The sequence below is a fragment of the Antedon mediterranea genome, chromosome 8 (genome assembly GCF_964355755.1).
Source record: "Antedon mediterranea chromosome 8, ecAntMedi1.1, whole genome shotgun sequence".
In the NCBI taxonomy this organism is placed as follows: Eukaryota; Metazoa; Echinodermata; class Crinoidea; order Comatulida; family Antedonidae; genus Antedon; species Antedon mediterranea.
The window spans coordinates 15,786,189-15,805,114 of NC_092677.1; the positions used below are offsets into that span (position 1 = coordinate 15,786,189).

Here is an 18,926-nt window from a genome sequence, read left to right on the forward strand (position 1 = left end):
ATAACAACGGTCTATCATTAAGATATGACAATGCAACAAAATTGATATTTTGTGCAATATATTGTTAGCGCTCACTGTTTGACACTAAACAAATATTAAAGTTGCACAATATTTTCCAGATGTTAAGATTCACAAGAAATTTCCAATATATAAACGAGATCGTTTCCAACAACATTCTCATTTGACAAGATGTATGTAAACTTTTAAACACGGGTTTTGAAACATGGACTTTATACAGGTAAGATGTAGTTGCAAGTACTGAAGAGAGAAGACTGTGAATGAAATAAATAAATTCTTAAGTTATTAAAATAGAACTTCAAATTTATTTATTTGTTAGTGAAAGTGTAAAACTTATTTAATCAGTTTGTAGAGACTTTATTTCAATCTCAGTTTGGAGTGACTTTTTTCACTCTCAGTCAGTAGTGACATTTTTTACTTGGTCATTTCAGAAGAACCATATTTACTATTGCATGTTAGTTTCTCATCTTTATTATCTACACACATATGCCACCAAAACATAGACTAAAACACATTTTAAATGTAAGTTTAAAAACCACTGAAAACTAAAGTCTATTAAATAGAATATCTCAAAAAATGATAGTTTAGAAGACAACCGCATGTTTCCTTAATATGGTGTCCATGTGGGGTTAGGTGTTAACTTAATTTTAAAACAGCTGCGACTCTGTATTACCTGTTACTGATTCGCATACAATATTATTTCACATTTGTCAAAACGTGATTGTTATCATTATTTCTTTTAATATAGATCTTAAGTGTTATACTAATACTTTGGAGCATTACGGGTAAGAAATGTCTGTATCTGTATATAACTAATACATGTTATATAATACAAAATGCGTTTCTACAATTACAGAAACTACACGGAAAGAATAAACCACAGAACTCTTAACGTTATTTAGAGTACAAACTAATATTGAAAAAATTAAAACGTGAAACAAATTTTAAAAACCTGATACTGTCGCATACAGACACACATGTTATTTTAATAGTGATAAGTGTCATGTAGTTTTAGTAACCATGTTTATTCGTAAACAGGTACATTTGGTAACCAGCAACCTTTGCTCGATTTCATCTCTTACACAAACAGAGCCAGTGCTACAGACACTGGTGAAAATGATGCTGGGTATATCTTGGTTGGTTTTTCGATCATTCCCGATATTACAGAGGACTTGTTTATTGGCTTAGCACTGTCCCCGTTACTAGACGGAACGCATTACGACGTTGAACCAGAAGTTCGATCTGCATCATCAACCAGCAGTATTAACGGTGATATTTCCACACTTTTTGATAGCGGTACCACAGTGTACTATACAGATAAAGATACATACAGTTCATTTCGTATTGACTTCACAAACGACCAGGAACTTCCAGATCGTGTTGGTGTTTTTTATCTCGGAGCCCAAAAGGACGGATTTCGAACAGCTGTAATAAATATGCCAATGCAAAGTCAAAATGGTAAACCAATAAATACCATTCTTTTTCTTTAGTCTTTTTCTCTTCCTTTTAGAGATCACAGTACCAAATAATGTTTCTAAATTTTCTCTAAATCATTTTCCGTCGCTACAAATGTATGCATTCCTTCGCACATAGTATTCCTTCTCTGTCATACATCTCCATTATAACTAATGCAATCAACTGTTCAAAACGCATCATCTTGTATATGAACATTTTTTTATTTGGTCAAGATTATTGTCAACAATAGTATATATTTAACTTTATATAATATTATTTAACTTTACACAATAATATATTTAAGCTAATGTACGACCTACTAGAAGTGTAATGACGGCCAGTGTCGGTGATGCGACCTTGACAATATCCGTCGAAACTGATGAATCGAGTTTAAGATGGAGAAAAGATGGAGGAACAGAAATAACGGATTGGAACGACATTGCTACAGTAACGATTACTAATGTCCGATTAGCCGACGCAGGACTATACGAGTGCTACGTAACTGGAAGTAGATCTGAAGGACTGCATGCGTTTATCGTTATCCATGTGAGAGGTAAGAGTACAGTGAAACCACTAGTTTAATTTACGTTGATAACCAAACCGAAACTTCTACGTCTGAATTCTCTTTTTTCACCAGTATACATTGACTGCTTTGAAAAGCACACGCTATATGGTTCCTTATATGACACCACTGCATATATGACTGTTCCTTACTTGTATGTCTTGCTGCGCATTCGTCCTTGTATAATAGCTCGCTGCTCTTTCTTTACATATAGCGCTGCTCTTAGTTTGCATATCTTGCTGCTCTTTCCTTGCATATCTTGCTTCTCTTTGTTTGCATATCGTGCTGCTCCTTCTTTACATATCTTGCTGATCCTTCCTTGCATATCGTGCTGCTCCTTCCCTGCATATCGTGCTGCTCCTTCTTCTCATATATTGCTGCTCCTTCCTTGCATATCGTGCTGATCCTTCTTAGCATATATAGCTGCTCCTTCTTTGCATATCTTGCTTCTCTTTGTTTGCATATCGTGTTGCTCCTGCCTTGCATATCGTGCTGCTCCTTCTTTGCATATATTGCTGATCCTTCCTTGCATATCTTGCTGCTCCTTCCTTGCATATCGTGCTGCTCCTTCCTTGCATATCTTGCTGATCCTTCCTTGCATATCTTGCTTCTCTTTGTTTGCATATCGTGCTGATCCTTCCTTGCATATCTTGCTGCTCCTTCCTTGCATATCGTGCTGCTCCTTCTTTGCATATTTTGCTGCTCCTTCTTTGCATATCTTGCTTCTCTTTGTTTGCATATCGTGCTGCTCCTTCCTTGCATATTGTGCTGCTCCTTCTTTGCATATATTGCTGATCCTTCCTTGCATATCATGTTGCTCCTTCCTTGCATATCGTGCTGCTCCTTCTTTGCATATATTGCTGCTCCTTCCTTGCATATCTTGCTGCTCTTTCCTTGCATATCGTGCTGCTCCTTTTCCTTGCATATCGTGCTGCTCCTTCCTTGCATATCTTGCTGATCCTTCCTTGCATATCTTGCTTCTCTTTGTTTGCATATCGTGCCGATGCTTCTTTGCATATCTTGCTGATCCTTCTTTGCATATCGTGCTGCTCCTTCCTTGCATATCGTGCTGCTCCTTCTTCTTATATATTGCTGATCCTTCCTTGCATATCGTGCTGCTCCTTCCATGCATATCGTGCTGCTCCTTCTTCTCATATATTGCTGCTCCTTCCTTGCATATCGTGCTGATCCTTCTTAGCATATATAGCTGCTCCTTCTTTGCATATCTTGCTTCTCTTTGTTTGCATATCGTGCTGCTCCTTCCTTGCACATCGTGCTGCTCCTTCTTTGCATATATTGCTGATCCTTCCTTGCATATCTTGCTGCTCCATCCTTGCCTATCGTGCTGCTCCTTCCTTGCATATCTTGCTGATCCTTCCTTGCATATCTTGCTTCTCTTTGTTTGCATATCGTGCTGCTCCTTCTTTGCATATATTGTTGATCCTTCCTTGCATATCTTGCTGCTTTTTCCTTGCATATCGTGCTGCTCCTTCCTTGCATATCGTGCTGCTCCTTCCTTGCATATCTTGCTGATCCTTCCTTGCATATCTTGCTTCTCTTTGTTTGCATATCGTGCTGATCCTTCCTTGCATATCTTGCTGCTCCTTCCTTGCATATCGTGCTGCTTCTTCTTTGCATATTTTGCTGCTCCTTCTTTGCATATCTTGCTTCTCTTTGTTTGCATATCGTGCTGCTCCTTCCTTGCATATTGTGCTGCTCCTTCTTTGCATATATTGCTGATCCTTCCTTGCATATCGTGTTGCTCCTTCCTTGTGTACCTTGATGCGCCTTCCTTGAATAGCTTGCTTCTCTTTATTTGCATATCGTGCTGCTCTTTCCATGAAATATCTCGCTGCTCTTTTTTCATATCTTGCAGTTCCTTATTCCTTGTGTGTCTCGCTGCTAATTCCTCGCATATCTTGTTTCTCTTTGTTTGCATATTTTGTTGCTCCTTTCTTGGATATCGTTCACATACTTCCTTATTGCTTCTCCTTGCATATCTCGTTGCTCTTTTCTTGCATACTTGCTTCTCATTGATCGGATATCTTATTGCTCTATCTTGTGTATCTCACTGCTCTTTCTTTGCATATCTTGCTTTTCCTTGTCTGAATTTCGCTGCTCCTTGTTTGCATAATATTATCTTACCACCCACATATATCCTTACAAATGTTCGTGTTATGAGCTACAATTCCCAAACTGATACTGAACAATCGAAAATAGAATGGCCATTTATCCTTTGCAGATTGTCCTGCTTCTAAATGGTCTCCACCATTTTGCCAATCATCATGTCCGGTATGCTATAACGGCGGTATTTGTGACGTGTACCTAGGATCATGCCTATGCCTTACTGGATTCACAGGAGACAATTGCGAGACGTGTAAGTTTAATCTTATATTACTATACAATTCAAGCAAATTCAAGTTTAACAAAAAAACATTACGAAACTTATTAATTATTTACCATGACATGTTTAGATCTGTTGAAGTAATATAATTATCAATTGATTTTAAATAGCAAGCCAAGGTCAGAAAGTGGCTTAAAACAGAAAAGGAAATCACAAATATATTTGTTTCGTACGGGGGTGATATATTTTGGAAATATATTTTCATGTATATATTATTAACAAATACAGTAACAACAATTTTATGTTAAGCTTATGGAGGTAACCACTTTGGTTTCAACGGCTATGTTTTGTGCACAGCAAATGTGGAGGAGAAGTGCAGTGGGAAGCTATTCTGTGGACAAGATCCCATTGGTTGTGGATGCGCAAGTGGATGGAAAGATGTAGACTGCAGCACCGGTATGTGATATGATATATAAAACCTTTTCCAAACATGTTTACACGAGTTAGAAGACTGAACGCCACAAAAGAGAAAAAACACATGCAAAAAGTAGACGCATCTAATCACACATTGTTTACAAATGTAATAGTTGAAGAAATCACCAATTTCGTCTGAAAAAATAACAACCAATTGGCAAGGATACAGTTAGGTAGGTTATAAAACACAATCTAACCAACTAATGTTAACATTTGTAGAATGTGAAAGTGGAAAGTACGGTCCTGGCTGTATGTTTGATTGCCATTGCGCAGACAGTGATTGCGATCATTCGTCTGGTTGCAATGTCACTTCTGTATGTGATGAAGGATTCGAAGGGGAGAGATGTCTAAGTAAGTACAGTATTATCGAGTACTACATTGTTTAACTTTATTTCATGTTTAATACATGGCCCCACTGTTGAAATATGCAATTGTAAAATTCGCTAAGCAATTACAATAACTTGTGAGTAGCGGTAGTAAAGTGGATATAACAGCAAGACCCAGATTCGATAAATTTCTGATAACAACTCTCAATTCAAAAAGTTGTGGGTACACCTGGTTGGAAAAATAAGGCGGCGTGGACAGGAACTGACCACCCTACCATATAATACGGAGGCTTAGTAAAATTAGCTCCAAACTGCACTACGTTCAAAGTCAACGGTTACTTCTTGTAATGTAAGCTAAAAAACCACTATCTAACTATCAAAAGGTAACATAAACATCGTTTGATTTACAACAGCTCCTACGGGACTGCAATGTAACGATGGATTCCATGGTGTATTTTGTGATTTATCATGTCACTGTGCCAATTCAGAAGCTTGTAATAAAACCGATGGAAGCTGTCCAGGAAATTGCGAAGACGGCTGGGCTGGTAGTGACTGTCTTCTAGGTAAGTTAAACACTGAAGAATGACTTCACCTCTTGCAAGAACACATACAAGTCTATGCCAAAATGGTATATAACATCTTGTAATTACCAGCTGTTAGGTCTACTACGTGTATTCGCTTGAAATTTCACCGGCGAATAATATAAAACACTTTTGTTTATATTAATCAATGCATGCATCTGAAGACTAGACTTGCATCAAGTATCTAGTCATTAATTTTGTTTATGATGTTAGTATTCCAGTCGGTGTTTCTGTGGCTAACTCTGCTACTCCTGTCACTAACTGGGATCTTGAATCCAAGACTAATTTGTACGGCTTTTCCATTACAGCACTTCCAGCACTGTACAATGCCCCCTCTATTGAGTTAAGGGCTTCCAGTGTGTTGATAGTATGGACGGCTTGGAATCAAACTCAAGATATCGGTAGTGCGGAAGTCAACAGTTACGTCCTCAAATACTGGAAACTGTCTGCGAAGGATGATGCGATCACCATTAACAATATCACAGAACTTCAGATAGAATTCAATATTTCATCAATTGAATACAACACAACTTACAAAGCAACAGTTTCCGTAAATACTGACGTTCTGGGTGTGATAACACAAGGCATTCCTAGTCCTGTATTGCAATTTGGACCAATTGGTAAGAATTATTATTTAGAAAATAATTGTCAATATTATATGATATATAATTGAAATTGTATATATTTATATATCTTGTATCATAAATATGTTTTTAATGAGATGCAAATAAATAAATCAACATTTTTAAAAATGATGATGATATGTAGGCCTACTAAATGTTTGAAAATATTCTAAAATGTCTTCCTTAGCATCAATGAACATAGTTTACCGGTGTGCACTTTAAAGAACCTAGTTCACGGTAAAGTAGAGAGATTCACAAAACATACAATGTTAGCCTTAAGAAATTGTCATTATATATCTGTAAGCTTGTAGGTGTTACTAAATATCAGTGTCGTGTTTCAATAGCTTTCCTCTGATTATCATTGTGTATTACTTTTAATTTTCAGAACCTCCTTCGTTTTTGTTTCATCCTTGTACTTACACTCGCAGTTCAAATCATTCAACTATCTTAACGTGTGATACTTGGAATCACGAAGTACACATTGGTATGGGTGTGGTGAGAGGTTACACAGTTGAGTACTGGATCACAGTTGTTCCACAAGACGTTTACAGCATCGTGGTAACCGAGCCTATCGCCTCACAACATTACACGATCTTACTACCTGAAGTCGCTAATTACTACTCATACCAAGTCACCGTGTTGGTGAACTATGAATACAATGGAACTGATATGGTTGGACCACGGAGCCCTGTGATGAATATCTCAAAAGGTTATCAATTTACTTTAAACTGTTTAATAATATCGTTAACAAATCATGCATGCTATCCTCTCCACCCCCGTTCTCAATTGCATGCTGTAAAATGACAGTTAACTTACGTAAAAATATGTATGTGTATGCGATTCTTATACTTTGTACCATGGGTTGGGAGGAGGGGGGCGGGGTGGGAGGAGCAGGGCGCGACAAATGCAGGAAAACCCCTACACAACTTTAAACATTTACTGTGTATAGAAATGATGAAATAATTAGGTAACTGATGTGGTAAATGTATACCTACTATGTTTACCGCGTGTTTGTAATTGTTTATTCTTTTTAGAAAATATACCGGACATTACAGGATTTAGTTCGTCATTTATTGTTAGCAATGGCGGGGAGATCGACATGCGTTCATACACAGGCACAGAGGACGGTGTAAACTTAAATGTCAATTTTGGAGTCGGCTTATGGGTAGATGATAACGGAACACACTTTGGGGAGAATGAATTTAAAAGCCAAGATGGTGATGTTGCAAATTCTATTTTTACTACCACCACGTCGTTTACGCCATGTGTCGAAAGTATGATTTCAGTGAGATGCCAGTTGAAGTTTCCTAATAGTGTTGGTGTGCGCCGAATCGGAGTAAAGTACATGTCTACAGAATTTAATGGAATCGTTGTGTCGACATCGATGGTGTTTCTAGCACGAGGTGGTAAGTGTTAGCGTAATCCATTTTCGTCCATTTTCTTTATTATCTCTTGCCGTTGTTGTTTTTTGGTTACATTTGTCTTTTAGACGTTAATAAATGTTTTTTTTTAAATGTATTTTGAATCAATGAATCGTTCTATTCTATCGTACTATAGCGGACAGGAAAATTGTAACATGCATGGCTTAATTTCTAAATCATAGCTCCAATTGTAGCAGAGCACCGCACAATATCAACCAGTATTGGTGAATCCGTTGAATTAGTGTTAACACTTGATGGCATTGACGATACTACTTTACGATGGAAAAAAAATGGTGATACGGCGGATATATCTGAATGGGACGGTCTGAGTCACGTGACACTTGGAAATGTTCGAAGGAAGGATGACGGTATTTACGAATGCTACCAGGAGGGCCATCGGGACGAAGGGCAGCATGCAATAGTACGAGTGATTGTAAGAGGTAGGTCTTGCAAAATGGTCTTCTATGGCGAGGAAATTTGGTATTTAGCTTAGTTGGCGATATTGTAGTCGCGCTGATCTTTAATATATTTCAGAGTGCCCTCGTGGGAAGTGGTTACCTCCGGACTGTGAATTAGACTGTCCTGTATGTTACAATGGTGGCGTGTGTACTGAATTCGGATCATGTATCTGTCCTCCTGGCTTTAAAGGCGACCATTGTGAAGAAGGTACTACAGTAATTGAATTTTATCAAATGTTATGCTGATGTTTAAGTGGATGATAGTAGCATAGCAAAATTGCCTTGATCGTATATTCTACGCGAATAGCTCAAATGTGTTGTCAAAAAGCTTTCATTTGTGAAGATCGCTAAGCACCGAAAATAAAACAGGTTTTTAGGTCTATATGAAGTCACAAAAAAACGAGGACTTATTTGTAGACTTTACTTTGTGATAGTCATTACGAACTTCGTCCCTCTGTAAATTCGATTTAGATTGTGTATATTAAAATTGTGACGTTATAATGTCCTATGTCGTCACAAAATCAAAATCTAATTATCATTAGCCTAGAATTTTAATAACGAACTGGCAATAAAGATGTATTGTTCAGAATGTAATACATTTCATACTATATCTATAGCATGTGGAATCAATAATTGGGGACGAGACTGTACAATTCTTTGTAACTCTCGCACCCCTGGATGCCCAGGTAAATTATACAGCCTGCCTGATCCATATGGATGCTCGTGTTTCTCAGGATATGAGGGAATTGAATGTGAAAATGGTAATATTATACATTTTGTTTTTGTAACATTTATTTTGATAAAAACTGAAGTGGCCCCCAAAATTAACGAAGATAAAATCTATGGTAGTTTGACCAGAAATAAACACAATGCTGAAATCAAAGGGTATCGAAAGGAAAAGTAGGCCTAACCACTTTCCTCCAAAACAGTAAATTCAAAATGTAACCCACATAACGTATGCAAATTAAAGGTGATAATAAAGACAAATAGAGCTAATGGACACTATTATTTATACAAATCGGTATCAACTAATATAATCGTTGCATTTTCCTATTATAGTACTGTATATACATTTTATTCTATGAAACAACGTTCTCTAATCGAGGCAATATTATAAAATAAAAACCTGAAAGATGACGTTAATTTAAAGGGAAAAAACACTCCAAAAATACTCCAGTTAGTTATCATATGTTTACCGACCAACCGACCGATATAGTGAGCTGTAGAGTCTAAGAACTATGCAAGAAATAATAGACGGTGAAACGAACAAATCTGACGAACTACTGGGTTTAAAGAATTGTTGATAATTCGAAATCATGCGACCGGTATTCTTTTGTTATCATTTCTGGTTGTAGACGTCAGGGATGACCTTGTTCTTCAGAGTTCCCGGTTATATGCAGTTTTATTATTGTGTTGGTGAGCCAAGTTTTGTTGATTGTAGAGAAATACCTGTATGTCAAACGTTCACAACGATGACTTCTTCTTCCATTTACTTTTCCGGTATTCTATAGTAATATGAAATATCTTTGTTTCGTTATAGCATGCGATACGGCAACAACTGGTATGTATGGACCAAACTGCTTGATAGAATGTCATTGTGACAGTAGTGATTGCGACCGTACAGAGGGCTGTGGGGAAGGTGTCACGTGTCACAGCGGTTATACTGGAACAACGTGTTTAGGTACTGTATAGTACATTGTGTAGAAATACGTCTAAAGCTCTGTCTACTATCAAACTCTATATGACAAAAAACAAATATAATGTGCCCATATATGGACACGATGACGTCATCACTATGATATGAGGGTTGTTATTTTCTATTCTAAGGTTGATTACTATAAAAATTTGTTTCTTTTTAGAGAGAGACCCGAATGCTGATTGTCCGGAAGGTTTATATGGCCAACAATGCACTAAAATATGCCATTGTGGAAACTCGTCAGTTTGTGATCGTGAGACGGGAAGTTGCCCAAACGGTGACCATTGCGCAGAAGCATGGGCTGGTTTTGGTTGTCAGCAAGGTAACCCATTTTAACGTTATTCCTAAACTTTGTATTTCGTCCTCACAATAATAAAGTAAATCGCTTAGATATTTCTGAAGATATAAAATGATTATGATGTGATTATATATTTAATGTCACATAATATATTCACTTTGACCAAAAATAGATAGAAAGAACATTATTTACCAGAAAGAACATTATTTACCGGAAAAAAACTGAATTCTAAAGCAAAAAATAGTCAAATTGGCTGCCAGCCAATGGATTTTTGGTTAAATTTAATGTTTATTTTGTTTTTTATAAGTGAAAACGTCATTTTTTTTTCTACGAAAGTGATTAACTTGATTAAAACTTTAAAATAACCTATTCAAAGTCTGTTTTAATTAATCTTAATTGTTAATGTTTTTGGGGGACAACACATCTTTAAAACAATCATTATTATAGACAGTAATAACTTAATTTATCAGTAATTAGTATTGTAAATCATTTTTTAGCAGAGTAGACATGTGTAGTTCACACTCGTTGTATTCAAAATTACAAATTGCTATTCACGGACTTCACTCTTGTTTCAGCTCTTCCAGCCCTAAGCGAAGCACCAGTTGTCACCACTATTGGGAATCTTGTCAATGCATACTGGTCAACCTGGACGCTAAATAATGATTATGGTCGCGGAAGTGTTGACAGTTATCAACTAGTTTTTTGGCCAACGAATATTACCAGTGATGTAACCGTTTTGAATATAACAAATGGTGTCGAAACAAACATATCTTGGAGCCAAATGAACTACTCCACACAGTATAGCTTTGCAGTGAAAGTTGTCACAGAAATAGATGAACAATTAGTAATTGGAGAGTCCAGTCCTACGACAAATCACGAAATATGTAAGTACCGTAATTCCTTTAAAATAAATCACATAAAATAGGTATACGTAGGTGTCACAAAACAATTCAATAAAACAAAGTCAATTAAATAAATATCAAAAGCATCTTATACACCTTTAATTCCAAAATATTCTTTACTTAGATCCACCGTCTCTACTCCGGCCACCATCGTTACTGTCACGTGGCTCCTTGGGCGTCAACATTACTTGGGATGAATGGACGTACGCCTTTGACAAGGGAATTGGCAATGTAACAGCCTACATCGTTGAATGGTGGGATGCAGTGTCTGCAACTGACGTCAGTACCATCAGGTATACCGGTGATCCATCAGAAGGAATACTCATTCCAAATATTACGTATGATACAAATGTGGTTGTTAGAATAGCAACAGTTTACATTAATGGTGAAAGTGAAAAAAACGGAATACCAAGCCCGGTTCTAGTCGTGCTAAAAGGTTGGTTAAACATCAACATATTACATTGTCCGAATTGTGTTCCTGCGTAGGTCAACAGCTTTCGAATTTCAGATAAATGCTTTAATTGGATCTTAAACATAAAATATATCTATTGCTTGACATATGTAGTCAATAACACTTGTCATCTATTTACAGATAATATTTGTCCGTATGATTGGAAACAATTTGAAGACACTTGCTATCTGTTAGATGATAGTTTACTCAACTGGAATGACGCTAGTTCATTCTGTCAGGAACAGTCTGCACATTTGGTATCTATAATATCCCAAAGCGAAAGTGACTTTGTCGTATTGGCAGTACAAGGGAAAGCATATGATCATTGGATTGGTCTTAGTTTCCAAAGCAGTTCTATGAATTGGTACTGGAGTACAGGAGAGATACTTGCGTATCAAAGTATGTTAGATAACGATAACAACCAAATGTTATAATCGTTCTTTCTTACAAGGTTTATTACTATGTGTGAAGAACTGCTGTGAATAATATAACATAATTCTCCAAAATTACATACAAAATTCGCTCGAATTGTATATCGTAGACCTAGCCGATTGTTATTCCATTACAAATAACTAACTCACTATTCGCAATTAGTAGTTTAACAAAATGTTATTACCAGAACCACAAACATTGAAGTCCGTGTACAATAGCTATTACGTATTTAACCACCATATATAATTACTAATTCAGGTTACTACAATAATATATTAACGCTAAACTAAGTTTTGTTTTTTATTAGATTGGCAAGGAACACTAGACGCCTCTTCAGGAGCGTGCGCACAGATCGACTCAGACAGTGGTTTTTGGTCAAATATGCCTTGTCAATCAATTACTGGGAATAGAGCCATTTGTAAGAAAGGTAAAGTTTGAAAATGTTCACTTTAAGATGAAAATATGCAGTTATCTGATTTAATAAAAGATATTATTACAGGATCAATAATAGATTTCGAAACTAAAATAAAGCACAGATGAGTATTACTGTATTATTATTAATCATTACACATTGGGACCTACGGATGAGCTATAACTACGAGTCATAGCAATTAGATGCTTCTACAAATCTTAAATAAAATTCCTTACAAAAGATGGAACACAAAACCTCTATCGTTCAATGTGTTACAAGCAAAATGATAAATACAACATACAGAAATCTCTATAATCAGTCATACTGTACACATTTCACTAATTCAGAGACAAACTCTATCATAAAATTGACACAAAAAAACAAAACAATAAGCAGAACAAAGACAGACTATTTAGAGGAACGGCGTAAATATACCAATGTCTACCATTTATATCTAAAGCACATGAATGTTCACAATAATGAATTTCTAATATACAGTAATGTAATAACAAAGCAAAACTTATCATTCAATTTACATTGCTGTTATTATTCTAGGTGTTCAGAAATTTGGCTGTCTTGACGAAACTTGGCATGGTTATAAAGACGAATGTTACAAATACTTAAACAATCGTACAACACGACAAGAAGCGGCGCAAAGCTGCCGAAATTTTCGAACTGCTGAATTAACTAGTATCCATTCTTTAAATGAAGATGAATTTGTTCAAACCATCATTCGGAGCTACAGCGAAGACACATGGATCGGGTTAAAATATAGAAACAATGAAGTAACTGGTAATACCAAATATAAAAACAATAACATTTATATTAAAAAAACTACTACGAACTCAATACCTTCTAATCCCGGAGCACCGAGTTTAATTTTGCCACTGGCAGACTATGGGTTCAATTCTGCTTCTGGTACAGCACAAGGCCATGGGTTAAATTCGGCCTCTGGCATAACACCAGACCATGGGTTCAATTTGTCCTTTGATATAGGCCTTTGGTATAGCGCCAGAAGATGGGTTCAATTCGGCCTCTGGTATAGCACCAGAACATGAGTTCAATTCGGCCTCTAAAATAACACCAGACCATGGGTTCAATTAGTCCTCTGGTATAGCACCAGACCATGGGTTCAATTCTGCTTCTGGTATAGCACCAGAACATGGGTTCAATTAGGCATCTGGTATAGCACCAGAACATTGGTTCAATTCTGCTTCTGGTATAGCGCCAGAATATGTGTTCAATTTGGCCTCTGGTATAGCACCAGACCATGGATTCAATTCGTCCTCTGGTATAGCACCACAACATTGGTTCAATTAGGCCTCTGCTATAGCGCCAGAAGATGGGTAGATCAATTATCGGCTGGAGAAACACAATTTGCATATGTCAGAATCAATTCGGCCTCTGGTATAGCACCAGAAGATGGGTTTAATTCGGCCTCTGACATAGCACCAGACCATTTGTTTTTTGCAGGCCTTCAATGGACTGATGAAACTGATGTTGAGTATTTGATTAACGGAATTAATCAAACTAATATAGATAGCAAATGTGCAGCATACAGTCAAGATGATCACATTTTCTCTTGGAAATTCATGGATTGTTCAACAGAAAATGCATATGTGTGTAAGGATATAAGAGGTAACAAACACTTAACAAATTTAGCGTTTTGAATTATTTCTATCAAATGGGTAAAAGTAATAGCCAACTTTTTTTAAAAATATAAATATGTATATGTGGTGTTTTTCCTTCTACAGTTTAACTATCTATCATTTTCAGCCATTAACCATTATTTCCACAGCATTAACAGATAGTTTGTACCCACAGAGCAACCTGTAATTACTAACTTTAAATTTTACATTAATTAATTAAACTAAGTGTAGGCTAAGTGTACAGAATATGGATAGGGTTTACAAGTATATATTCAAGAATTTGAATAGTTGGAAAGTATACAATACAAAAACCAAAGAAGACGGAAGAAAAGCATAATGTGAATAGGTAGGTTTACTGATTAGATTACTACTAATTAGATAAGTGGAAATAGATGAAAAATAGGCGTTGAGTCAAACAAATTGCAACAGTTTGTTTTTTTGCTGAAATATGCTCAACTATATGTAGATATTATCATATCCAAAATCTACCCTGATCTGCCCATTATAAATTACCTAATTTGCATAAAATCAAAATGGCTGCCATTTTACAACTTTGATCCTAATTATCTCTTAAACCATAAAGAATTTGGTATAAGAATGTATTGAACACAAATATAAACATGACCCTAAAGATTCAGAATAATATATTTGATTTGTCTTTGGGGTCAAGGTCAAAGGTCATTCCAGTTTGACATCTAAATTATGCTAATTATCTCTTAATCCATTAGGTATTTTGATTAAGAATGTATAAGTACAAATATAAACATGACCCTTAAGATTCAGAATAGCACATTTGATTTTTCATCTTACCCTGGGGTCACTGGGTCAAAGGTCACAATATAAAAAAATTCAAATTATCCTTTAAATCAATTTCCCTAGTAGTCTTACTACTACTAAAAACATAGCATATACAGTACAGACATTGCAGCAGATTGATGTCTGCACACTGCGTCAACACCCCTCCCACCCAGAGATTACTAGGTCAATTTTGAAAAAATTGTTTATTTATAAATATTATAACTACTAAATTTACAAAGTATCAGTAGGTCATTTACTTTATACCATACAGTATAGCTTATTTTGACATTTACTTTTACATTTAGGCATACCTACTTTAGTAGACCTACAAAGCTTACATTTCTGAAACATTGGTCACAAAAATGTCTAAATAATTCTTGGGTCGGACTCGATCGTCAATAGAGTTACTTTTTAAGATGTTTTTGCCATACTCTGGACAATTCTCGCTTCACTGAGAATTCAGTAAAATTACGTCAGAGTAGACCAATAAACTTAGCTTTCTGATAATTATTAATTTAAATTATCATCTTTTTTAAATCAAATTATCTACAATTAAATTAAGCAACAACAGTTGCAAAGAACTAGTTTTGTTAAAGTATACTTTAGTAAGTATCAAAATGACTTACTGTCTTACTGTATTTATTACAATTCTGGATTGAAGCATCATTTTGCTAATAAAAGTATTAATAAATACTGTTACTTAATCCTAATATATACTGATACTTTGTTTGTGTTTAGATAAATTTTAACATACACAAAGGGTATTTAAATATGAATACAAACTACACTTGTTTTTAATGGCTGGATTTTTTTTAATTTTCATCCATCTCAAACTTTAAAATTTAGGGTGTTACGAAAGATTCTATTTTTTTTTTAAATGTATCTCTATATTTTCTGTATTTGTGTCATTTGAGAGCAGAGGACTCGTTCTTATACTAAAGTAAACTATAGACACTTGTTCTAAAGATTTTTAGTTCACATAGTCTCTGTATTCTTAATACACAGAATATGTCATCTATCACTACTGCACCCACTTTGGTTAGTACAACTTAATTTTTCCCAATGTTAGGGTCAGGTTTTACTGTTTCAAGTGGTCGGTTACTGTTTGAACCACATGACCTCCATTTTCACAGTTACAAATTTTGTAAGGGTAAAGGTGTTTCCACACTTTCCCATAATTTCAGTTTAAACACTTCACACAACCAGCCAGGATTGACAGTTTTTGTTTGTTTTTAGCATAGTGTACTATAATCAAATATAATAAAAAACCAAATATAATAAATGTAATTCCTTACAATTAAAACAACTTTCCTAATAGTCTGATCCCTGAAGTTAACTCAAATGAGCTTTTCAAAATAGATATGATTTGTTCATAGGTACATCATCCAAATTGAAATGAATTCACTTCATAATTAGAGTATTTTATATTGTAAATAATGACATTTTATCTTGACCAAATACAAATCAAATGCAAATCATAAGAACATATTAATGTATATTTCTATTAAATACATTCTTGTTCAAAATACCTGATGTTTTGAGAGATAATTAGCATATTTTATATGACATAATTAGATGACATTTGACTTTCACCCTATACAACTCAATTGCATCTTTCTGAATATTTAGGGTCATATTTATATTAAATACATTCTTGTTAAAAATACCTGATGTTTGGCGAGATAATTAGCATATTTTATATGGCATAATTAGATGACATTTGACTTTGACCCCATATACAACTCAATTGCATCATTCTGAATATTTAGGGTCATATTTATATTAAATACATTCTTGTTAAAAATACCTGATGTTTTGAGAGTTATTTTCAAATTTTATATAGTGTAATTAGATGACCTTTTGAACCTTGAACCCTAATACAACTCAATTACTGTACATTATTCTAAACCATTAGGGTCATGTTTAGGCCTATATTTGTACTTGTAGTTAAACATTCTTATTCAAAATACCTAATGGATTAAGAGATAATTAGCATATTTTAGAGGCCATACTGGAATGACCTTTGACCTTGACCCCAAAGACAAATCAAATACATTATTTTAAATCTTTAGGGTCACATTTATATTCATACTTATACATTCTTATTCAAAATACCTAATGGATTAAGAGATAATTAGCATATTTTAGATGTCAAACTGGAATGACCTTTGACCTTGACCCCAAAGACAAATCAAATATATTATTCTGAATCTTTGGGGTCATGTTTATATTTGTGTTCAATACATTCTTACACCAAATTCTTTATGGTTTAAGAGATAATTGGGATCAAAGTTGTAAAATGGCAGCCATTTTGATTTTATGTAAATTAGGTAATTTATAATGGGCAGATCAGGGTAGATTTTGGATATGATAATATCTACATATAGTTGAGCATATTTCAGCAAAAAAACAAACTGTTGCAATTTGTTTGACTGAAAAGTCTATTTCCACTCATCTAAATACACAACAAAGGCACTACCTGTCACTATTAAAACTGCTGCAGTTCAATTAGGATCTTTCGTTTCATTCATACACTTCAAATCCCTCTCAGTAGATATCATAATGATATATCATAGTGACTTTGAATTGTGATAGTGATATGGCCAAAGCAAAGATATAATCGTTGGATCCATTTTCGGTTAAAGAAACACATTTTCCGATGTCTTAATTACAAAACAACTCACAAATATACATTTCCATTTCTTTTAAACGGCTGTAAATATACAGGTATATAGACGATGGGTGCATTGCAGTACAGACATGATGATGAGACACAATCTACAATCTCCATGTGCTGTGAGGTGAGGTAAAAAAATAATTAAAAGATAAAATAAATTAAAAGTGATGCTTGCTTATAAAAAAAAAGGGTAAAGGTCAAGTTGCACACCGGGAGACGATCCCCTACTCTTTTTGAATAGTGTACCAAGTTCTTTAACTTCACTATATGTACACGGAACCAACAGCTTTACATTCCATCCAAAGGATGAGGCAATGAGAGTAAAGCATCTTGCCTACGGATGCAATCAGTATGGTAGAGATAGGCTTGAACCCATGCCTATCACATGCTGGTCCTATATTACCATTGCACCATCACTCTCCGGTCGCCCGACGTGATTTCCAGACGGTCTCCCATCCAGAACGCAATCGGGCCTAACATTGCTTAACTCAGTGATCTTACGAGAAACATTGTTTCAACACAATATGGCCATATTCGTATAAGCATGCATATTAACATTTCCATCTACAATATGATGCGAAAAAAAGCAGCAAGCAATTAGAATAGAGAGATACAAATAAATTTAGGTGAAAACAGATTTGAAACAACAAATATAAATTAGTAGTTACTGCAATAATAAGTCGAATGAATACAATGTTAAAACAAAGACATTTTGAGAGATTTAGTTTTACTGATTAAACCAGACAATGTAATTGATTTTTTTTCAGTTACCCATACATCACTGCATTGTGGAAGACGGAAAATGTTCATTTCATTTTTGAAGGAAACCAAGACAAAAGCTTTTAAAAACTGTCAAGACAAATATGATTTAATTACAACGTTCAAAATAATATTATGTACAAAATATATTATTAATATATTTACAGTATTACATCCTGTCTAGAGTACAGTATAATAGTAGTAACGAGTAAGTGTAAACACACATTATACGTTACAAGACTGTACTATGCTTCACATTCAATTTCTTCTTAAGCTCTGTCTATACTATCAAACTTTATGGGACAAAAAAAATGTGATATGGACATGACGATGTCATATCTCTACCACCTTATATGGACACATCACCACCATATTTGGGCACATCACACTTGTTTTGAGAAACTCGTTTGATAGTGCAGACAGAGCTTTAAACATGATACTATATGGTACCTTAAACATTGAAATATTTCAACCACTATATTATTAGAAATACTAAAGAAATAGTATGTATGAAGTTCAAATATTTAGCTTAAAATGCGACATGTTTGACCATTTCTATTCTGCTCTATATTTTTACCGAGCACTTTCAC

At 35.0% G+C, this 18,926-nt stretch overlaps 2 protein-coding genes across 3 annotated transcripts; both read left to right on the forward strand.

The window, feature by feature from the left end:
* The first annotated feature begins 196 nt into the window (after window positions 1-196).
* Window positions 197-9,738, forward strand: LOC140057655 (uncharacterized). The gene is made up of 15 exons (XM_072103374.1): window positions 197-238; window positions 767-803; window positions 1,057-1,476; window positions 1,778-2,026; window positions 4,278-4,412; window positions 4,689-4,835; window positions 5,073-5,204; window positions 5,593-5,742; window positions 6,069-6,380; window positions 6,769-7,092; window positions 7,418-7,789; window positions 7,987-8,244; window positions 8,339-8,470; window positions 8,880-9,023; window positions 9,704-9,738. The coding sequence occupies exons 1-15, from the start codon at window positions 224-226 to the stop codon at window positions 9,736-9,738; spliced, it is 2,862 nt and encodes a 953-aa protein (XP_071959475.1). The 5' UTR covers window positions 197-223.
* A 1,097-nt stretch (window positions 9,739-10,835) lies between these two features.
* Window positions 10,836-18,459, forward strand: LOC140056070 (lymphocyte antigen 75-like). Of its 2 annotated transcripts, none has more exons than XM_072101306.1 (8): window positions 10,836-11,140; window positions 11,283-11,594; window positions 11,751-12,008; window positions 12,349-12,468; window positions 13,009-13,245; window positions 13,927-14,448; window positions 17,628-17,706; window positions 18,345-18,459. In XM_072101306.1, the coding sequence occupies exons 1-6, from the start codon at window positions 11,038-11,040 to the stop codon at window positions 14,121-14,123; spliced, it is 1,227 nt and encodes a 408-aa protein (XP_071957407.1). In that variant the 5' UTR covers window positions 10,836-11,037; the 3' UTR covers window positions 14,124-14,448; window positions 17,628-17,706; window positions 18,345-18,459. The 2 variants fall into 2 exon arrangements, with proteins under 2 accessions (XP_071957407.1, XP_071957406.1); XM_072101305.1 differs by having other exon boundaries at window positions 17,628-17,701.
* Window positions 18,460-18,926: the final 467 nt, after the last annotated feature.